The sequence below is a fragment of the Hyla sarda genome, chromosome 5 (assembly GCF_029499605.1).
Source record: "Hyla sarda isolate aHylSar1 chromosome 5, aHylSar1.hap1, whole genome shotgun sequence".
Taxonomy (NCBI): domain Eukaryota; kingdom Metazoa; phylum Chordata; class Amphibia; order Anura; family Hylidae; genus Hyla; species Hyla sarda.
The window spans coordinates 88,167,927-88,186,377 of NC_079193.1; the positions used below are offsets into that span (position 1 = coordinate 88,167,927).

The 18,451-nt window shown below is 41.3% G+C and overlaps 1 protein-coding gene across 11 annotated transcripts in view; it reads left to right on the top strand.

The window, feature by feature from the left end:
* The window catches only part of CREB5 (cAMP responsive element binding protein 5), a 616,745-nt gene that overhangs the window by 556,762 nt on the left and 41,532 nt on the right, over nucleotides 1-18,451 (top strand). For all 11 annotated transcript variants that reach the window (XM_056519876.1, XM_056519873.1, XM_056519872.1 and 8 more), the window contains one exon: nucleotides 1,313-1,636. In XM_056519876.1, the coding sequence (XP_056375851.1) occupies nucleotides 1,313-1,636 (324 nt within the window). The remainder of the gene's footprint in view (nucleotides 1-1,312; nucleotides 1,637-18,451) is intronic.

The window sequence follows — 18,451 nt, forward strand, 5'->3', positions numbered from 1 at the left end:
GGGTGCCAGTGGCAAATTTGCCAATCTTGGTGTTCTCTGGCAAATGCCAAATGTCCTGCACGGTGTTGGGCTGTAAACACAATCCCCACCTGTGGACATCGGGCCCTCATACCACCCTCATGAAGTCTGTTTCTGACCGTTTTGGTGGACACATGTACATTTGTGGCCTGCTGGAGGTCATTCTACAGGGCTCTGGCAGTGCTCCTCCTTGCACAAAGGTGAAGGTAGTGGTCCTGCTGCTGGGTTGTTGCCCTCCTACAGCCTCCTCCACATCTCCTGATGTACTGGCCTGTCTCCTGTTAGCGCCTCCATGCTCTGGACACTACGTTGACAGACACAGCAAACCTTCTTGCCACAGCTCGCATTGATGTGCCATCCTGGATGAGCTGCACTACCTGAACCACTTGTGTGAGTTGTAGACTCCGTCTCATGCTACCACTAGAGTGAAAGCACCCCCAGCATTCAAAAGTAACAAAAACATCAGCCAGGAAGCATAGGAACTGAGAGGTGGCCTGTGGTCATCACTTGCAGAAGCACTTCTTTATTGGGGGTGTCTTGCTAATTTCCTATAATTTCCACCTGTTGTCTGTTCCATTTGCACAACAGCATGTAAAATTGATTGTTAATCAGTATTGCTTCCTGAGTGGACAGTGTGATTTCACAGAAGTGTGATTGACTAGGAGTTACATTGTGTTGTTTAAGTGTTCCTTTTATTTTTTTGAGCAGTGTAATTCATCCAATAATTATAATTATTATAAGCATTTTTTGCCTACAGTGTAATTTTATGTTATCTTTATGTACATATGTATTTATTTTTTCATTTATATTGTTTTTTGTGATGGTGTGCTTTCTTTCTTTTTTTTTTATATCAACAAAAAGACTTGTAGGAATTTTTGAAGTCATGTATTAGTCATCAGTATTAAATCTTTACTGTAATTTGAATCCTTTGAGCGCAAATTATAGCTTTGGGAAGAAGTGTAGCTAGCTGTAGTTATTTAAGCCAAGGCATAGATTTAGATATGACCACTCTGGCAGGACTGTCTTTCTCTCAACTCTGCCAGCTTATATTATCAAGGACCCAAACGTTTATGTCCTCAAATACCCCCTCCCCCCCCCCCCCCCCCATCATCAATACTTAGTGATTTTCTTGTTATTAGATTCATCCATCCACTCTTCAGTTATTCTCAATAAGTCACACTCTGTCAACTATTATGGGCAGGGTACATGAACCTGGGGCAATTAAGAAATGTTTAGAACATAAATAATGTTCATAGTATATGTATTATTCATTATTATTTTCTTTTCTCTCTAGAGATTAAAAGCAGCTTTATCCCATCACCCTGGAACTATATCTAATGGAAATATGAATTCAATGGGACACATGATGGAAATGATGAGCTCCCGACAGGAACAGACTCAACATCATCATATGCACTCGCATCCTCATCAGCATCAGAATCTGTCGCAACATCACCCATACTCTCATCAGCAGCACCAGCAGCCAGCACATCACCCCCATTCTCAAGCTCATCACCAAGGACATCCACATCATCACTCCCATTCACATCTGCACCCACATCAATCACACCACCAGACGTCACCGCATCCACCCCTGCACAGTGGCGGACAAGCACAGGTCAGTGTCCATGGCCTTCCCTGGTATGTTGATAATTGCAAGCACTTATCTGTAATATGTGACCTCAATGTCATAGGAAGACAGAGAAAGTTCAGCATAATAACATCAAACTGGGCTGTTAACACATTTTGGGACGAAATTAATCTAGTGTGTACAATGTCATATGTAAAAAATAGGCAAATACACTTTAATATCAAAAGTTTCTACAGGATATTGGAATTTCCGATGTTTTCCAAGTATTGATTTATTCTCACCTTTACATATAATATACAAACCTGTAAAGGAACCTCATTTAACAAACCACAAGTGAAAATCGGTATTTTTAGTGCTACAATATTCTATGGTAATAAATGTATTAATATATATTCATATTGCTCACTTCTCTGTTTTCCTGATAAATTACTCCAGATTCTCAAGATTGATATTGAATTGAAAGAAAACATGGTGGATGCTTGTAGTTTGTAGTCATCACAATGGGAGTTTAACCTCTTAAGGACCCAGCCATTTTACACCTTAGGACCCGGCCATTTTTTGAACATCTGACCACTGTCACTTTAAACATTAATGACTCTGGAATGCTTTTACCTATCATTCTGATTCCGAAATAGTTTTTTTGTGACATATTCTACTTTAACATAGTGATAAAAACATTTTTGGTAACGTGCATCCTTTCTTGGTGAAAAATCCCCAAATTTGATGAAAAATTAGAAAATTTAGCATTTTTCTAACTTTGAAGCTCTCTGCTTGTAAGGAAAATGGATATTCAAAATATTTTTTTTTATTCACATATACAATATGTCCACTTTATGTTTGCATCATAAAATTGACAAGTTTTTTCTTTTGGAAGACACCAGAGGGCTTTAAAGTTCAGCAGTGATTTTCCAATTTTTCACAAAATTTCCAAACTCACTATTTTTTAGGGACCAGTTCAGGTTTGAAGTGGATTTGAAGGGTCTTCATCTTAGAAATACCCCACAAATGACCCCATTATAAAAATTGCACACCCCAAAGTATTCAAAATGACATTCGGTCAGCCTTTTAACCCTTTGGGTGTTTCACATGAATAGCAGCAAAGTGAAGGAGAAAATTCACAATCTTCATTTTTTACACTCGCATGTTCTTGTAGACCCAATTTTTGAATTTTTACAAGGGGAAAAGGTGACAATTTATATTTAATTTTGTAGCCCAATTTCTCTCGAGTAAGCACATACCTCATATGTCTATGTAAAGTGTTCGGCGGGCGCAGTAGAGGGCTCAGAACCGAAGGAGTGACAAGGGGATTTTGGAGAGTACGTTTTTCTGAAATGGTTTTTGAGGAGCATGTTGCATTTAGGAAGCCCCAATGGTGCCAGAACAGCAAAAAAAAAACACATGCCATACCATTTTGGAAACAAGACCCCTTGAGGAACATAACAAGGAATTAAGTGAGCCTTAATACCCCACAGGTGTTTCACGACTTTTGCATATGTAAAAAAAATAAAATAAAAATTCATTAAAATGTGTGTTTCACCCCAAATTTCACATTTTTGCAAGGGTTAATAGCAGAAAATACCCCCAAAATTTGTAACCCCATCTCTTCTGAGTATGGCGGTACCCCATAAGTTGACCAGAAGTGCACTACGGGCGAACTACAATGCTCAGAAGAGAAGGAGCCATATTTAGCTTTTTGAGAGCAAATTTTGCTCAGGGGGCATGTCGCATTTAGGAAGCCCCCATGGTGCCAGGACAGCAAAAAAAAAAAAACACATGGCATACCATTTTGGAAACTAGACCCCTTACAGAATGTAATGAGGGGTACAGTGAGCATTTACCCCCCAGTGGTGTCTGGCAGATCTTAGGAACAGTGGGCTGTACAAAATGTTTTAATTTGCACAGCCCACTGTTCCAAAGATCTGTCAGACACCAGTGGGGGTAAATTCTCGCTGCATCCCTCATTACATTCCGTGAGGGATGTAGTTTCCAAAATGGGGTCACATGTGGGGTTTTTTTTTTTTTTGCGTTTGTCAAAACCGCTGTAACAATCAGCCACCCCTGTGCAAATCACCTCAAATGTACATTGTGCACTCTCCCTTCTGGGCCTTGTTGTGCGCCCCCAGAGCACTTTGCGCCCACATATGGGGTATCTCCGTAGTCGGGAGAAATTGCATTACAAATTTTGGGGGGCTTTTTTCCCCTTTTACCTCTTGTCAAAATGAAAAGTATTGGGCAACACCAGCATGTTAGTGTAAACAATTTATTTTTTTACACTAACATGCTGGTGTAGACCCCAACTTCACCTTTTCATAAGGGGTGAAAGGAGAAATAGACCACAAAATTTTGTTAGGCAATTTCTCACGAGTACGGCGATACCCCATATGTGGCCCTAAACTGTTGCCTTGAAATACGACAGGGCTCCAAAGTGAGAGCGCCATGTGCATTTGAGGCCTGAATTAGGGATTTGCATAGGGGTGGACATAGGGGTATTCTACGCCAGTGATTCCCAAACAGGGTGCCTCCAGCTGTTGCAAAACTCCCAGCATGCTTGGACAGGCAACGGCTGTCCGGCAATACTGGGAGTTGTTGTTTTGCAACAGCTGGAGGCTCCATTTTGGAAACAGTGGCATACCAGATGTTTTTCATTTTTATTGGGGAGGGGAGGGGGGCTGTGTAGGGGTATGTGTATATGTAGTGTTTTTACTTTTTATTTTATTTTGTGTTAGTGTAGTGTAGTGTAGTGTTTTTAGGGTGCAGTCACACGGGCGGGGATTACAGCGAGTTTCCCACTGCGAGTTTGAGCTGCCGCGCAAAATTTGCTGCATCGCAAACTTGCAGCATGATACTCACTGTCAGCCCCCTGCCCATGTGAATGTACCCTGTACATTCACAGGCGGGGGGGTTCCTCCAGCTGTTGCAAAACTACAACTCCCAGCATGCACAGTCTATCAGTGCATGCTGGTAGTTATAGTTTTGCAACAGTTTTGCTGGAAGTAGTAGTTCGTCAACATCTTTAGAGCCAGATGTTGCCGAACTACAACTCCCAGCATGCTTGGAGTTGTAGTTTTGCAACATCTGGAGGACTACAGTTTGCAGACCACTAATACAGTGGTTCCCAATCTGTGCCCTTCCAGATATTGCAAAACTACAACTCCCAGTATGTCAAAATTGTGCAGGCATGCTGGGAGTTGTAGTTCTGCAACATCTGAAGGGCCAGATGTTACAGAACTACAACTCCCAGCATGCCTAGACAGTAAGGGCATGCTGAGGATGTGTAGTTTTGCAACATTTGGAAGGGCACAGTGGTCTCCAAACTGTGGACCTCCAGATGTTGCAAAACTGCAACTCCCAGCATGCCCAGACACCAAGGGCTGTCTGGGCATGCTGGGAGTTGTAGTGTAAGGAGACCAGAGGGAGCAGTCCAGATCGCTTTACGGTGGTCTGGACTGCTGCAAAGATCCCGCGCCGCCGCCGAAGATCAACTCACCTGTTGCCACCACCACTGTCTCTGCTGCCAGGATCCGGGTCTTCAGGGAAGAGGTAAGTACCGGGGCCAGTCCCCAGCACTCCCCCGTCCCCCGCTGCATCCTCTGGTCTTCCTCCCGTCCTCTCCCGACTTCCAGGGGCCGGGCAGGGTGGGAGGAAGTAACCCCCCCCCCCCCGTGCGCGATTGGTCGGTTAGCTAACCGAAGAATCGCAGGGGATAGGAGGAGGTGGCAGACTTGCCACCTCGCTCCTAGCCTTCAGCATGGTCCTGGCTGTCTGTGACAACCGGGATCATGCAAAATTACCGGGCGGTCGGGTCCCAGAGACCCGATCAGCCCGGTATCGCCGCAGATTTCCCTCACGATTTGCGGCGATCGCCGACATCGGGGGCAGACATGGCCCCCCTCGGCGTTTGCCCTGGATGCCGGCAGGGACCGGAAAACGCCAGGGCGTATGGATACGCCCTGGGTCCTTAAGGCCCAGGGTGTGAGGGCATATCCATACACTCTGGATCCTTAAGAGGTTAAAGGGGTAGTCCACTGCTCAGAGTTTGAAACAAACTGTTCCGAACGTTGGAGCCGACACTGGGAGCTCGTTACGTCATAGCCACGCCCCCTCATGATGTCACTTCCCGCCCCCTCAATGCAGTGTCACGCCCCATCCCATAGACTTGCATTGAGGGGATGGGGCGTGACATTATGAGGGGGCGGGGTTATGAAATCACAAGCTTCCTGCTCCAGTGTTCGGAACAGTGTGTCCCTAACGCTGAGCAGCAGAGTACCCCTTTAAGAGCTAACTGCATACTATTTACTGTGTAAGTGTCAAATTCATTGTTTGTACATAATGCAGTTAGCTCCTAAGCTCCCCTAGTGGTGGCTGATGCTGACAGAACAGTTATGCATAGTTCAACTCAATTTTTGCGTGTGTGTGTGTGGGGGGGGGTGCGGTTGGGGCTATTCAGGGGTTATCCAGGATGAAGATAACATATCTGTATACTTCCAAGGGCATCGCCACACCTGTATTTAGGTTGTGCGCAGTGTTACAACACAATTTCCTTTACTTCAATGGAACTGAGCTGCAATACCAAACACAAACTTAGGACAAGAGTGGTGCTGTTTCTGTAAAAAGCAGCAATTTTGTTTTGTAATACTGGATAACCTCAATATTTCTGTCTATAATTCTGATTATAATTTACTAGTATAATGTTTGCTTTATGTCTTGATACTACAAAAATTTGTTTTTAAAACAAGTTTTTATTTAGAAAAATGACAATATGCTCTGTTACATTTTATTGTGGCAAACACAAAATTGTGCATTTTTTTAAATAATACAAGTATTAGGTTGGGTTCGCACATAGACATATTCTGATCAGTATTTTTAGCCAAAACCAGAAGTAAACTAACACAGAGAAAAACTATAATGAAAAGATTTTTACTTTTTTTTTCTTCTGGTTTAAAGGGGTACTGCCGTGGAAAACTTTTTTTTTTTAAATCAACTGGTGCCAGAAAGTTAAACAGATTTGTAAATTACTTCTATTAAAAAATCTTAATCCTTCCAGTACTTTTTAGGGGCTGTATACTACAGAGGAAATACTTTACTTTTTAGATTTCTCTGATGTCATGACCACAGTGCTCTCTGCTGACCTCTGCTGTCCATTTTAGGAACTGTCCAGAGTAGGAGAAAATCCCCATATCCCCATAGCAAACATATGTTGCTCTGGACAGTTCCTAAAATGGACAGCAGAGGTCAGCGGTCAGAGGTCAGCAGAGAGCACTGTGGTCATGACATCAGAGAAATCTAAAAAATAAAGCATTTCCTCTGTAGTATACAGCCCCTAAAAAGTACTGGAAGGATTAAGATTTTTTTATAGAAGTAATTTACAAATCTGTTTAACTTTCTGGAACCAGTTGATTTAAAAAAAAGAAAGAAAAAAAAGTTTTCGACGGGAGTACCCCTTTAAGCTAAGCCTACTGACCAAATACTATCAGGGCAATTATTAAGCCCCCCTCCCCTAGCACGCAGGCTCTGCTGCCAGACCACAAGCTCACTGTATTTATGTAGAGGTGGATGCCTTTGCATAAATCCAGCTAACCTGTGTTCTCATGCTGTAATCTCTCTAGCTCAGATTTATGCAGGTTTGTCGGTGTAAACTGCCAAGAATCTGGCAAATGGTGGTCATCACATCTACTTGATATAACCTGATATCACTTCCTTTCCAGCAGGCCACACCCCTTAGGCCTTAGGCTGGGATTACACAGCAGAATTTCCTCACTGAAAAACGCTTCCTTGATGGAAAAACCAAAAACCATGGCACTCAAGTCATTTGAATCAGATTTCAAGCAGAATTTCCATGTGGAAATTTTGCCTGGAATCAAAGTGCCGTTGATGTCAATAGAATGTCCTGACGAGGAGTATTTTCTGCTCCAAGAAATGACTTATTGAAATTCAGTGATAAACTGAGATGGTGTGAACACAGCCTTAGGCTATGTTCACACAATGGGATTTCCATGCGGAATTCCGCACTGACATTCCGCTGAATGATTTCAATGAGATTCTGTGCACTGTGCACATGGCGGAATTTCCACAGCAGCTGTTTCTCCTGCTTAAATCCCTATTTCGGATTTTGCAGAAAGCAGAGACGTCTATTCTTTCTACGAAGTCCGCATGGAAATGCCAAACAATGAAAGTCTCTGTGTAGATACTTGTTTATGCCCAGGTGTGGATATTCACCAAGTCCACAGAAGAATCATACAAGTACAAAGGCTTGGGCTGTATATATGTTCATAAAAGAATTCCAGCACTCACGGCTAGAAGATTCATCTTTTTTCGTTTATTCAAAAGTTTCCGTAGTTTAAAGCAGCTTACAGATGGTATGTCGGCAAACATCCAATCTAGCAGAGGTCTTAACACACTAATTGGGAGCCATCATGGTCTGACGCGACGTTTCGGGGGACTGCCCCCTTACTCCGTATCCAGGATCTAGTACGCATGAGTAAGGGGGCAGTCCCCCGAAACGTCGCGTCAGACCCTGATGGAATACCCTTATGAACATATATATACCCCAAGCCTTTGTATCCGCATGGAAATGAATTGCCGTCTATGAGATGCTGTAAGGGGAGTGTCCGCATAGAATTTTTCTGTGTGGACATTTGCCCATGTGAACATAGCCTTATACTTCTTACCTGTATGCACTCCTGTGTTTCACTCAAAATATGTATTAAACATTGCAACAAAAACTGCCAGTGTCAGCAATATGGAGATGCAGGTCTCAACATGTCATTGTCACCCTAATTCTCAATTGCTGATTGGAAGGGTGTTAACCACAATACAAAGTAGACGGCAGGAGGCACTTGGCTCCTTTCATTTAGGGAAATTTAACAAAACCTGTGTAGAGGAAGAGTGGTGCAGTGGCCTATAGCAACCAATCAGATTTCTTCTTTCATTTTAAATATGAAAGAAGTAATCTGATTAGTTGCTAATCTGATTAGTTAACTGCTCCACTTTTCCTCTTCACAAATTTTGATAAATCTCTGCCTTGTGTAATGGCTAAGCCTGGTTACTGTAGCTTAGTTAAGCTCCAGCTGCAGTAATGTGGCACCACGACCATACAATGAATGTCGGAGTGCTTCTAGCCTCCTTCAGTGTGTAGTGTGGAGTGCTGAATATCCGATTGGCCCGACACCCCAACAATCAGCGCTTAATAGCCTATCCTGTGGCATGGCCCCGCAATTAGGATAGCCTGGAAAACTCATTTATAGCTCAGGTTTTTTTCTCTCTGTAGTAATGCACATATGATAATAACACTAGGGTAAACAGTGGGTTATAGGGACATTTCAGCGTCCTCACATTCACACTATAGCATCATTTAAAGGGGTACTCCACCCCTAGACATCTTATCCCCTATCCAAAGGATATTATTTACACCCATGTCCTGTGGTGGCCACTATTGGCCCCACTGTTGTAGTGTGGCTCTTTGGAGCTTTTTTAAGTGTTTTTAATGTTGTGCTGTCCCATATCATTTATTTTGATTGTTATTATAATAAAGCTTTTTCATTCTTCAATAACTGTTTAGGGTGTGCATCCTTTCATGGCATTTCAGTCTGGTTGCTTTTGTCTATCCAAAGGATAGGGGATAAGATGTCTGATCGAGAGGGTCGCGTCGCTGGGGACCCCCGCACTATAGCATGCGGCACCCACCTGTTTCTTGTCCGTAAGCGCTGGAGAGTCTTGGTCCCGACCTCGGGAACGGAATTTCGTGACGTCACGACTCTGCCCCCGTGTTACGTCACGCCCCATCCCCTCAATGCAAGTCTATGTGAGGGGGTGTCACGCCCCCTCCAATAGACTTGCATTGAGGCGACGGGGGTGTGACCTCACATGGGGGCAGAGTCGTGACGTCACGAACTTCCATTCCCGAGGTCGGGACCAAGACTCTCCAGCGCTTCTGGACAAGAAACCGGTGGGTGTCGCATGCTATAGTTCGGGGGTCCCCAGCTGCGGGACCCCCTTGATCAGACATCTTATCCCCTATCTTTTGGATAGGGGATAAGATGTCTAGGGGTGGAGTACCCCTTTAAAACATAATTTAATTCAAATGCCAAAACTAGTTACAAGTCAGTGAATTTCCTCATCAATGCAGGTGCTTGACTGAAGGCCACATTAAACAGATTGCTCAGAAATACATGTGCCATCTTTCTAAAGGGAAACACAATTGTCCCAAACCAAAAACATACTTGATGAATAATTGCCCTTTTTGACGTCAGGAGACAGCAATTATGCCTCAAATTGCCGTATTTTCCTTTGAGTAACCATCGGAGAAAATCACAAGACTGCTTTCAGATGCTGCGAGCTCCTGGTGTCTAGTGTACACTTGTTGTCTGGTGGTGCAGCCTGCTATATACAGTATGTGCTAAGAAGAGGTGTTTAAATCAACCTCATAAATGCTCATCTGTGTAGTAAATACATTAAGAAGGAAAACTTTTTTGGCTGAAATTCTAGTCAGACAGCAGATGTGTTACAAACAAGACTGCAGACACATAAATTACAGAGCTCCCAAGTCTCGAATATGTTGTGCTATACTCTGTGTACAAATTAACAGACTGTCTTTTATGTGACAGCCATGCTGAAAAGGTAACATTTGCTCTTTGAGCCTATTCATTTGCAGAGCTCATTACGAAAAAGATAAAAATCAGAACGGCCTTTACAGGTGCAGTTTTCACATAAACAGGCTGTCCTACAGACATGTACTTAAGAGAAAGAAAACAGCGGTGGAGGGTGATGAGAGGCAGCGTTACCTGGGCCCAATTTATTACAACTCCAGTTATTTCATTAGCTCTATAGCTACATTTTATTGGGTTTAAGTCTTCTGTGTCTTTTAATGCGTAATGGAGGATATACATTAAAAAAAAACTGCCAAGTTGTGACATGTTCTGTGATGTCATCAAGTTTTAAGGATTTGTCTGATTTAGGAGACTTATGTTCAAATACAGTACCCCAGTAGGGAATTCCATTCCTTATTCAGCCCTCTCATCTGGAGAGCAGTTGCAATGTATATTTCTTTGGAGGACCTGACATATTACATTTTAAAAAGAATGGTGTAATGCTTAATTTCACCTGTGGAGGTGCTGCAGGACTACTGAACACTTGCTTCTAGGTTCATACAGCAGACCACTGAGCGTCTTACAGCTGAATACTCTATGATCAGCTTATTGTCATCAAAGCTTAACATTCCCTTTAAAGGGGTACTCCGGCCCTGAGACATCTTATCCCCTATCCAAAGTACTCCGCCCACGTGTGACATCACCCCCCGCCCCCGCTATGCAAGTCCATAGACTTGCATAGCGGGGGCGGGTGGTGATGTCACACGGGGGCGGAGTTGTAACGTTATGATACTCCGGCCCCGTGGTCGCCACCCGGCTGTTTGTGAGCTGGCACCGCGGCGTGCAGCCCAAACAGGTGGGTGGCGAATACAAGATTGCAGGGGTCCCCAGCTGTGGGACCCCCGCGGTGAGACATCGTATCCCCTATTCTTTGGATAGGGGATAAGATGTCTCAGGGCCGGAGTACCCCTTTAATTAAGAAAATCTTCTAGATATTGATGTCTGTCCTATTTTCTTTACTCTTATTTTTAAGGCATATTCATAAAATCATATGCATTAAGAATAATTTAGTAATAATAGCAGGAACCTGGTTCAAACTTCCTATAGGGCAGCTCCCATCATACCCAATGATAGTGAAATGCCACAACTTGCTTTATATCAAGCAATCTTGCATCTCTAAATAAAAACTGCAATCTAGAATGTTCAGCATTGTTTGAAAGCCCCAGAGAATGAATGGAGCACTACCAGAATATAATTGTCCCCCATTCTCAGGGTGGGGGTACCAGCCGTTATCTGGTAACTTTCTTTCCAGTTAAGGATAACATTTGCATCTAGATAATTCCTTTCAATAGATTCCATTAGAATTACTTAAAAAGGAGAATTTTTTCACTTAAAGGGGTACCCGGTGGAAAACAATTTTTTTCAAATCAACTGGTGCCAGAAAGTTAAACAGATTTGTAAATTACTTCTATATAAAAATCTTAATTCTTCCAGTACTTATCAGCTGCTGTATCCTGCAGAGGAAGTTGTATGGTTATTTTCTGTCTGACTGCAGTGCTCTCTGCTGACATTTCTGTCCATGTCAGGAACTGTCCAGAGAAAAAGAGGTTTGCTATAGGGATTTCTTCCTACTGTGGACAGTTCCTGACATGGACAGAGGTGTCAGCAGAGAGCACTGTGGTCAGACAGAAAATAACTAGTATACAGCAGCTGATAAGTGCTGGATTAAGATTTTTAAATAGAAGTAAATTCCAAATCTGTTTAACGTTTTGGCACCAGTTGATTTAAAAAAAAATTGTTGTCCACAGGAATGCCCCTTTAACTTAACTTATCCCCTATTCATTAGAGGGGATAAGTTTGAGAGTGCAGTGAATTTCGAGAATTGCATCCCTACTTTTAATGGAGCATACCCCTGGGGCCCCATTGTTTCTGGAACCTCTGGAAATAGCAGAGTATACAGAGCATAGGAAATGACAGGCTGATCATAGAAGGAGGGGTCCATTTACTGGGACTCCCATTAATCCCTTGAACAGGTGGTGTGCACTGCACGTGTGTGGCCATCGCTCCTGTATCCTCTATGAGGAAGACAGACATTGGTGAGTTCATCTGTCAGAAATGCTCGACAGCCCATGGAGAATAAATAGAGTGCTGAATGTAAATTTGCAATGCGCACCATTGATCCTATGGGAATTCTGTCCCCGTATTGATCATCTATAGTATGTATAGGGAATAACTTTTTCAGATAGGAATACCCTGTTAGCTGTGGATGTGTAAACATTGACTTTGTAATTTGATGTTTGTATTGAAAGCGCTATGCTTACTAATCACTGGTAATTTACAATTACAATTACTCAACAACGTACTATAGTTTAATATTAATACTATTTAAAAACTACAATAGTATAAGAGTATACAGTGTAAGTACTGTAAATACAATTTTCAAGTAACTCATATTTATCATTCAGAATATGTACAATGTTTCCTCTACATAAATACATAGATTTTTCTTTTATCACAATATATTTTTGTGATTATTGTGATTTGTATGCTGCAGCGATCCCATGATCCCAAGTGACTGTAAATCTCCAAGTCCCTCATGCCATCCAAGTAGCATGCACCTTGTCCGACTTCCAAAGGCAGCACTTAGTTTTATAGGTTTCGGCTCCTTAAATTATGAGCAGTGCGAATATTGTGTAATGGCACTTTGATCAATGGGAATCTAGTCACTGTAAAAGCCCTATTACAAATCTTTTCCTTACCAGAGGCTGCATGTCAGAAATAATTTAGAAGGCAGTGGTGGTGCCTTTGAACTCTTGCCAGAACTGAAGATGTGTGATAAGAGGGGAATACTACAACACGATATGAGATTTACTATCTATAGCAGTTTAGAAATGTTACATTGTATCTGCAAGCAGGTAAACAAAACATTATACCCTTCCAGGCAGGAGACTGCTTTAAAAGCATTCCTTTGGTAAACCTATGCCAAATATATTAGGAAAATGTGAAAAGAACTAGTTCTTAACATATTCTCAATTTTATTAGTTCCCCTTTACAAGCAAAAACATGTAATGAATGAACCTTGACACATCATTGTAGCTTCCAGTTTATGCTCTGTTCTCTTTATTGGAGCTATCCAGGTGGTAGATACCAAGAGCATAGCACACTTGGTGTATATTCCCCTTGTGACATATTTGCATTTCAGGATGTGAAAATCTTCATACCCTACCTAAGAAGGTAACTTTGTGATCTGTTTTGAAAATTCTACAAAGTATGCAACTAAGGTTCTTACACATTGTAAGTTTAACATACACGTGTATATACATTAAAGCCTTTCTAAAAGGCCACGTCCTTAAAGGGAATATATCACCTATATTTACTTTTCCTGATTAGAGCCAGATACACTGAAACATGATCTTTTCTTCTAATCTGCTTCTATTTTTTTTTTTAACTTAAATTCATTATTTCGGGGAGCTGCCACCTTGCCTGAGCTGTTTTTATTTTGTTTTATTTCAAATATTTCGTAGTTTAACAAAATATAAATACATTTGAAAAAAATGTTCAGCAAATTAGCAAAAATAACACTATCTCATCATTTCCCCACAGAGCAAAAGCAATCTTAGAAAACCTTATTATCAACCTTACCACCCTACCTGCCTACAAGCAGATGGACCAGAAAAAAAATTACCATTTTCTCCATTTCTTAAAGGGGTTCTCCACCATAAGGTGATTTTAGTACGTACCTGGCAGACAGTAATGGACATGCTTAAGAAGGATCTGTGCTTGTCCGGGGGCTAAATGGCTATGTCATGTGGCTAGCTTTTTGTGAACTTGTATTTCTTGTTTGTTTTTCTTTTTTTGACTACAAATACCACAATTCTATTTTGCTCCTTCCCACACATCAGCCACCCTACCCATTGAAACATAAATTAGCTGCAGACCTGTGGTTTTCAATCAGGGTGCCTACAGCTGTTGCATTAGCTGCAGATTGCTCTCTCTCCCACCAAGCGATCCCTCCACCCACTGAAGCAGACAGGCTCCCTGTCATCGGCTGACTAGTGAGACAACAGTCATTTTGTATGTTGTTAAGAATAAATAGCGGGGTGAAAATCACAGACGAATTGTGAGAAAACCGTCACACACAGGTACAGACACTATATTATGAACTAAACTAACTTTACAGCCCCTGTAGCATAGTAAAATAAAAAAAATTCCCAGAATACCCCTTTAAATTATTTTGACACTTTTTAGAGCAGAATAACCATCTATATTCATAAAATTTTATATATTTTTTCTAATGTTTGTTTCCAAACCACAAATTATGGTGTATTTGGAAAGGACAGTAAGTTTGGCATACAATATTCCTTTAGTGACAAAAGAATCTTTACTGCCCATTCTAAACGATTCCCCAAGAATTATCAGATCTTCACTTCTGAAAATGCTATATTTCCCTCTACTCTTGAGCTCTTAAGAATTAGATTGCAGGGATGTTCAACTGCTGGGACCCTGCAATCTCCTGCATGAGACCCCGTCAAGCCCCCTCCATGTATCTCTATGGGAGAGACTGAGATGGGCGAATGCTGTATCTCAGGCTCTCCCATAGAGATACATGAAGGGGCCGCTTCGTGCAGGGGTCGACATGCCCCTTTCCAAGGGCAAAAGGGCAAGCCATGGTTCTGGGGCATGTCAGTGGTCAGACAAACCCCCCCCCCCCTCCCCCCACAAGCTAAAACTTATCCCCTAAGTTTTTATGCATGATACTTCTCCTGTACATACTTCTAAAGAGTGTGATTTTCTCACTATGAATATTACATATTTGTGACCTATCCTCCATATCGGTAATTCTATCTCCAAACACACTATACTCTTTCATGAGATCAACCAGCTAGTTATCTATTCTCTTTATTTTAATTTCTATCTCAGTTGCTCCTTGTATTTTTGTGAGATCACGTCTAATCAGGGATAGGTCCATATCCCCCCCCCCCCTTTCCCTCATCTTCTATATTCTTAATATTAGGATCCACAATTGCTGTATTGGACTTCAGCACTTATGGGATTATCTCACCCCAGATTGTGGGTCTCTCTGTTTCATCTAGACCTTACATCTAGGTCTTGTCCATAAACCTATTTCCTGCAGCCAAGTTCCTGTAAGTCACAGATGACAAGTCTTTCTGAGTTTTAGCTCTGGAGGCGTTCAGAGACTTTTGATATTTCTACCAATACCTTTAGCTTTTGGGGATGTGCCCTCCTCCCTGATCTTTTCTGTTGGGTTTCAGGCAGCATTCCCACTAAAAACTAAACCTCCAACCCCGTTCTCGAGATCAAAAGAGGAAAACAAGCAGTTAGACAGTGATTTCATTTGTGCAAAATACAAACTATGCAAACAAACTCAGGGTTGCTTATATAGTGGCAATGTATTTTTGACCTGTCCTTATTCTCTCAAGGTGTGATACACAATAAGGACTCTTGTCTTCAAATACACTGTGATCCTTCAGGGCTTACAGCACTATACCTTGTACCTTGACGAGTGTGATTAAATAGTCGTTGCTTTTATCCCCAAATGGGACTCTAAACCTGCTTGACCCAGGCTGTATAAAATCCGGCAAGCCCATGTCCTTAACCTTAAATACAATCCTCTGGGGACAGCAGAGTCCAGAAGCTATTTTACAAGAGCCCAGCGGATCATTCGAATCTCGAGGTGGATAGTGTTTAAGCAGAATATACCCCAGTTAGTGGATATGGTTGGAGTTTACATGCCATATACAGAAAACTCCTTACAATAGTCGCAAAACATTTATACAGGAGAGAAATAGTAAATGCTGTGACCTAATGGCATTCAATGCGGAGCCCTTGTTAAATATGCTAGTACATACTACTTGTTCAGACAAGGTTACCGTTTTTATAATGCCACATAAAACGTATGTTATCCCTGTACTCAGCAGTTGAACCAATCATTTGAATATTCACTCAGGAATTGGGATTATTCCGGAGGCCTCCGGCAGTGCCTTAGGTAGGGAAATTCGTTTTTAAGGCTGACACTTTTTCTGTCTCACATGAACATTGACCATTGGTCTTTGGAGTCCGAACTACAAGGCAATTCATTTTGTTAGGTTAGATGATGCTCAGATATCTGTTATAGCACATAAACTCTGTACCTTATGTTAGCAGAAACATTGGGGGGGGGGGGTAATTTATCAATACTGTATCATTGAGGTCAGAAGTAAAATTATCACAGTTTTTTGCGCAAATTTCTTGGTTGCTCAAAAATTTGCGACATTTGTCATACATACTCTGCCTGTATACTTAGAAGCTAACATATCTATAAACCATTTTTTTTTTTTTTTTTCAGATTAAAAAAAATTCTACATCGTGGGTCACTATGATAAATTAGAAAGATATGTAAAAAACGCTCCTAGTGGAGTATTATTAGAGATAGGGTAACGCGTGCACGGTTAAATGCACCTTACCATGGGTGGTTGTGCTGAGGGCACAACACCTTAGTGTGCCTGTAGACTCGCTGTAGTCTGTGGTGCAGGAACGGGTGGCAGCCTCGGCGTCCTTCACTGTGACTCACTGGTAGCAATTGTAGAAAGGGCAAAAGATAGGACGATTCTCCCGTTGGCGCCTTCCTAAGGCGCCAATGTGAGAATCATCCTATCTTTTGCTCTTTCTACAACTTTGATAAATTAGTTGCACATATGCAAACCATGAATGGTCCTTATCTGTTTTAAGAAAAAAATGAATATATGCATAGAATGATACATTCCCCTATAGATCAAATAAAGGATTTCATGAAACGTGATAGGTAGGTTATCCCTAAGAGAACCATCAATAATACTGTACACAGATGAGAGAGTTGCTTGCAGAGGACAAGGTCACTGGAGACTTTTTGGTATACTTGTTTTGTATACAAGTGGCCTGATGGATAATGTTACATAAGATATTTCTTCATTTATGGCAATAGTTGGTATTTCAAGAGTAATGTAAGGCAAAAGAAAAAAAAAAACATCATGAAAGCTTCAGTGAAACTATAGAGGACATTATTTTATTTTATAAACTACTTATGAAAGACTCCTGGCCTCGGCTTGGGTCAAGTGAACCTGAGCCCCTCAAACAATAAAAGGCATGGGCTCCTTTCAACTCACTATAGTCCTTATACATTTAAATGAATGTGTCACCATAATCATTATTATTTTTTTTTACTAATTTGAGCTAGATACTGACATTCTTTTTTTTTAAATCTTTTGTTTATTTATCATTGTACATTTTAACCCCTTAAGGACTCAGGGTTTTTATGTTTTTGCACTTTCATTTTTTTCCTCCTCACCTTTTAAAAATCATAACCCTTTCAATTTTGCACCTATAGACCCATACAGGGCGGTATGAGGGCTCATTTTTTGCGCATTGATATGAAGTTTTTATGTACCATTTTTGTTTTGACATGACTTTCTGATCGCTTTTTATAAAAAATGTTATGGTTTGCAAAGTGACCAAAAATACACAATTTTACACCATTGACCATGCGGTTTAATTAACATTATATTTTTATAGTTTGGACATTTATGCACGCGGCAATACCACATATGTTTATGTTTATTTTTGTTTACATATTTTTTTTTTTAAATGAACAAAGGGGGGTGATTCTAACTTTTATTAGGGAAGGGGTTAAATTATATTCATTAACTTTTTTTCACTTTTTTCTTTACACTTGTATAGCCCCCATAGGGGACTATAACATGCAATCTTCTGAATGCATACACTGATCAATGCTATGCCATAGCATTGATTAGTGTTATCGGCGCTCTGCTGCTCCAGGCTGGATCTCAGGCTCCGCTGAGCTGCCGGGAAGTATTTTTTTACATTTTAGATGCGGTGATCAAAGTTGCATTGATCAGTGTATGCAATCAGAAGATTGCATGTTATAGTCCCCTACGGGGGCTATACAAGTGTAAAAAAAAGTGAAAAAAAGTTAATGAACCCCTTTAAAAGTTAATTAACCCCTTCCCTAATAAAAGTTTGAATCACCCCTCTTTACCCCATTTAAAACATTTTTTTTTAACAAAAATAAACATAAACATATGTGGTATCGCCGTGTGCATAAATGTCCGAACTATAAAAAATATAATGTTAATTAAACTGCACGGTCAATGGTGTAAAGTTGTGGGGTTAATACTGGGCATCACTGCAATCAGTGATATCCAGTATTAGCCACGGGTCCCAGCCATTGCTTGGTGCTGGGACCGACCCACTATGATGCAGG